The sequence below is a fragment of the Amborella trichopoda genome, chromosome 5 (genome assembly GCF_054954075.1).
Source record: "Amborella trichopoda isolate Santa Cruz 75 chromosome 5, AtrichopodaSantaCruz75HAP2 v2.0, whole genome shotgun sequence".
Classification (NCBI taxonomy): domain Eukaryota; kingdom Viridiplantae; phylum Streptophyta; class Magnoliopsida; order Amborellales; family Amborellaceae; genus Amborella; species Amborella trichopoda.
Window position 1 is genome coordinate 2,104,066 of NC_142340.1, and position 5,087 is coordinate 2,109,152.

Here is a 5,087-nt window from a genome sequence, read left to right on the forward strand (position 1 = left end):
TGGACGTGCTGCGCATAATTTGAAACAAAAGTAATCCCATTTTATAATTGACAATTCAATATGGTTCGTACGTAAATTTATAAAATAAAAAAAAAATTTCTCACTCTAAAAACTGCCTGAGGGCTGCACAGCCTAGCGTGGCATGGACAATAAACTCTTGCGATTAAAACACAACCAACATCGATGTTACTGGACAGCTCGAAGTACAAATACATTTATAAAATATTTAATTCTACAGAGAGAATGAAGGAGCAGATTCAATTTATCCAATAGAAAATACTCTACATTTATATTGCTTCATTCTAGAGAGAGAAAAAAAATGCACCAAACGTAAATTTTTTCTGGTCAATAATTGCACTTGGGTCTTTGGAATGCATTATTTTCCTGTTCATTCTAAATTGGGAATGGACATGTACTATTCTCACAAAATCTAGTTATTTTGCCAACATGATCCATATGATTTTAAAAAGCCTATGGTTAAAAATAATGGCAATACAAATGGATGTTCCTGTTTAGTGATTACATTGGTGATCATAGATTCCTTCTTTGGGTAGTTCAGTTAGGGTTAGAAATAATGGCCAAATAATTGGATGCTTCTATGTAGTGATTGCATTTGTGACCATGGATTTCAATCTTTGGATAGTTCAGGTAGGATCAAAATTGGGATGTAGTATTGCAAATCAATCAAGCCCAAGCCCGAATTGTTTACCGTAGCTTTCGTTAGATTATAATTGATCCGACACTATGATCCCAAAATTTTACGACTAATATTTACTCTTCACCAAATTCAATTCCATATGGAAAAGGGGATGAGGTCGCGGTGGTAGCATACCCCATATTTTGGTTATATATTGTGGTTTAAATTTTCACTGACAGCTTCAAAAACCATTAACTAATTAAAAAACGAGTAGGAGCTATCATTCCTATTGAATTACCCAACAATAAAAATAAAAAAATCCATGAAAAAATGCAAAGCCTTGAACTTAAAAGAAGATCCCCAAATTAGGAATCAGGCTTGGGCATGAATGATCAGATTTTGAAGATTGTTATACTATATCTCAAGTCGGATTCTTACTGCTGAACTACCCAAAATAAATAAATAAATAAATAAATAAAGGAAAGAGAAAAATGAAATGGTCCAAATTATTTCCCGTCAACTTCGAACCATCCATTTGACGGAGAAATCTAAGAGCTACTATGCGAATTAACACAATGTGGCTTTGCAGAAAATCCTAATTTTTCTTGTCCTACCTTAAGAAATATACATAAAATCTAAACATAAATCAATATCAAAAGCATGGATTTGAAATTTAGCTGAATTATCATCTTGTGACTTGAGAAACCTGGCAAAAATGTCACCCCAGCCATTAAATTTCCAAAATAGTTTTGTAGAAGACATTGATTAGAACATAAAAGTACAATTCTTAAATCTCAAAATAGTTTTGAGTAGCTTGTTCTTGCACTTGTTCCTCACAAGCGTGGCTAATTCTTCTTACCTGCCAAACCTTTAGAATCCCATCAACACTTCCACTGCATACTTTACAACCTCGGCTGGCACGATCATTATTATTGTCATAGTCATCATCATCATCACCATCACCATCGTCATTGCGATCTAAAACTGCTACGAGGCACTTAATTGGGCCTCTATGGCCTTCTAATACACCCAAACAAATATGAAAGTTCTCTCTATCCCTATACCAAACCCTAATTGTTGAATCTGCTGAGCCACTAACTACAAAATGACCCACACAAGCTAAACACATGACTACATGTTTGTGCCCTCTTAGAACACCACCATATTGCATTTGGCCTGAAAAAAAGGCCCTTAGCCAAAAATGGACATAGCCATCTGAGCAACCGGCATATAGGTGAGTGCCTCTGTTGCCCAAGGCCAGGACTTTCACTGGCGAGTATTTGACGAAAAGGCTCACTGCAAGGCAGTGGCGCCGCTTCTCACTATAGCTTCGTCGCCATACTTTTACGGTTGTGTCGTCTGAGCCAGTGAACACTGTGCCATCTCCACCTAAAGTGAATATAAAGAATTATTAAGCCAAATACTCAAACTGAAACAAAAACACGCACATACACACTGTTTACCGCAAAATCACACACACAATAACTTACTATGACAAAAATACGCACCACACACACAGCACACTTTTACCACAAAATAAAACTCACAACCATACACAACTTATTATGACAAAAGAACAAACACATGCACGTGCTGCTTGTTTCCCCAAAGCTCATTGAATATGATGAAACATAGGTTTTAATTAAAAAGCGTTGCTAAAGAGGAGCGACAATCTGAGCCCGATGTACTGCAGCCCAGCGTACTTTCGGGGAGACGTCTCTCCACTTCGGATACGATAATTGAGATATATAAAGTTCTAATTGACATTTTTTGTGGCATGAAATAGGGTTTTAACAGAATTTAGAGGCATCAACCAAGCTTTTTGGCATAGCTTGTGACACCCACTATGTCCTTTTCTTTTTTTTTTTTTTTTTTTTAAGGTAATTTAATGGGAAAAGAAAGGCCTTACCAGGTTTTTAATTAATTACTGGTTTTTTTAAACTATCAGTAGGAATAGACGTCACCATGTGCAACTGAAATATGGGGTATGTGCAACTGAAGTATGGGGTATGTGCCAACCCCTTTCCCAAACACACCCACTTTGTAGTGAGATAGGTGTCCTGGTTCTGAACCTTTGTATGATCCATTTCGTGAAATTAAAAAAACTGATGAATTTTTCTTTTTTTAACTGATAATACTAAGCTGATATGAAAACTTTTCACCAAAACTCACATACACCCACACACACATCTCACATTTGTCTATATATCTCTGTCTTATCTATATATCTCTTTCAAAAAAAAGAAAAAAGAAAAAAAACGAACCTAATGCAATGGCATTCACAGCCTCTTTATGTGCCTCAATGGTCTCAATGCACCTCAAATCCGATATCCTCCAAACCCTAACCGTCTTATCGATTGAAGCCGAATAAAGAAGATCCTCGGAAGGGTTTGCCACCAACGAAGTGATCGCCCCTAAATGTTTAGCTGAAGATGTCCTATGATCTTTATGAAAATAACTACTGAACTTCGGACCGCCTTTGCGGCTCCCGGCCGTGAAATTTTCCAGCGACTCATGCCACATCCGTATCTTCAAGTCTCTATAGGCTGCAAACACATGGCCTCTAGAGAGAGAAAGTGCTCTAACACCTGAGCAACCAGCTTTGAAGCACCCATGTATAGTGAAATCAGGTAGCTTCCATACTCTGATGGACTTGGTTTCAGTGCCTGTGCAAACAAAGCCATTAGACACGGCTAGAGAGAGAATTTGGCCATCTTTTTGCAGGAGAGAGGAGATGCACATCGTGTAAGCTCTTGCTCCTTGTTTTTTGAAGAGAAAGGGTAGTGGGTCATGGTGCTGTGTCTTAGAGGGGGAAGCTGTGCTGAAACGGGGACGAGATAGAGCAAGTTCTGAGAAAGAGGGCTCTTTGGATGAGAGGCTTCGGTAGAAGTGGTCTCCATGGGTGCTTAGAGAGAGAGTGTGAGTTTGTGATGGGTCCTCCATGAAGAGAGTCTAGAGAGAGAAAGTGGGTTTTGGGGTGTTCTTAAAATGATGAAACCGTGAAATATAGGTGGGTTTTATAGGAGAGAAATAGGGTAAGTGACAGAAAGGAAGTTATTATTTGCAACGAGTTTCCCGCCTGCTTGTCTTAACGTACCAGAGCAAACAAGCATTTTAAAAAAGGATCTAACATCTCTGCCACAAACGATTGAGCTGTTTGCTTCTCTCTTTCTCTCTCTCTCTCTACATGGCTTTCTTTCTCATGAAGTCTCCCACTTCCCCTCTTCTCTCTCCCATCTAACACCTATGCCACAATTGAATGGAGTATCTCTAGCCTCTGCCACAATTGAATGATCTCTCTCGCTCTCTCTCTCATGAATACACACACGCTCTCTCTCTCTACACGTTCCACAGTTGATCGAACTATATGACACTCTCTCTCATGAACATCCTCTCTCTCTCTCTCTCTCTCTCTCTCTCTCTCTCTCTGTATAGATTCCCAACCTAGTACTGTGCCACTGTTTTTTTGTGTTTCCTCATTGCGCCTTTTGAGGCCTGACCCCTAAATGCCTAATTCAGTATATGCCCTAACTCTATATTATGTTTAGGGAAAGTTATATTTATGGGTGCGGTTTGTACAGAGCCTAGGCTCTAAACAATCAAATTAGAGCCTACCTTTAACTGATGTTCAGAAATGTGGTTTAAATATTAAAAATCCTTTGTATAGCCTTAAAATATATTTTCATCCTTATTTATAATGTTTAAAGCTATAAAAATAGTATAGATATCTGTGAAAACTTGAAAATCTTGAGAATTGACGGCCCAAAAATGTGTTGCAAAATACACTATTTCCAAAACTTGAAGTCTATTTTTTTTTTTCTCATGTTCATGCATCTTGATGTCGAGATAATTAATTTGAGAATATTTAAGCATCAAAACAATCTACTCTAGTGAAATTTCTGAGGTAGGCTCTAATTTGATTGTTTAAAGCCTTGGCTTACTATAAACTTTTCCCTATCTATTTATTGCCCCTGAATCATGATTCTTTCCCAATATTTTTCAATCACATAGCTAACATAATTACTAGTTTTTTTCAGCCACTCCCAAGGAAGAAAACAGCTTTATTTCGGATAAAAATACCCCTTTTGTATAAACCCATGACTCCCTCTCTAAAAATTTGAGAGAGTTTCTCTATCTTGAAATTTTAGGAATGTTTCTTTTGGTAAAACTTTAAATTTAATAGAGTTTCTCTCTCTAAAATTTTTAAAATAATTTCTTTCTCTAAAATGTTTTCGATAGTTTGCCTCTAAAAAATATAGATAGTTTGTCTCTCTTAAAACTTGAAATTTGAGATAATTTATCTCTCACAAATTTGACATAGTTCCTCGATCTAAAGTGTCAAATTTCATATTTATAGAAAAATAATCGGGGTTCTTTTTCATGGGGGTATTTTTATAAAAAAAATAAACCTATTTTCCTCCTTAGAGACCGCTACAAAAAATAAACAGTA

General features: G+C 36.9%; 1 protein-coding gene across 1 annotated transcript; it reads right to left on the reverse strand.

Moving 5' to 3' along the window:
- Positions 1 to 1,309: 1,309 nt before the first annotated feature.
- Positions 1,310 to 3,883, reverse strand: LOC18426709 (protein JINGUBANG). The gene is made up of 2 exons (XM_020662632.2): positions 2,902 to 3,883; positions 1,310 to 2,026 (listed from the first exon to the last, which is right to left on the reverse strand). Exons 1-2 carry the CDS (start codon positions 3,578 to 3,580, stop codon positions 1,425 to 1,427), a joined length of 1,281 nt encoding a protein of 426 aa, XP_020518291.1. The 5' UTR covers positions 3,581 to 3,883; the 3' UTR covers positions 1,310 to 1,424.
- Between the last annotated feature and the right edge of the window lie 1,204 nt (positions 3,884 to 5,087).

Bases quoted from the DNA above. Each gene is read 5' to 3' on its own strand.
- LOC18426709 (XM_020662632.2), bottom strand. From the start codon at position 3,580: ATGGAGGACCCATCACAAACTCACACTCTCTCTCTAAGCACCCATGGA. The intron at 2,027-2,901 runs GTTCGTTTTTTT...TATTCACTTTAG, and splicing joins TGTGAATGCCATTGCATTAG to GTGGAGATGGCACAGTGTTC.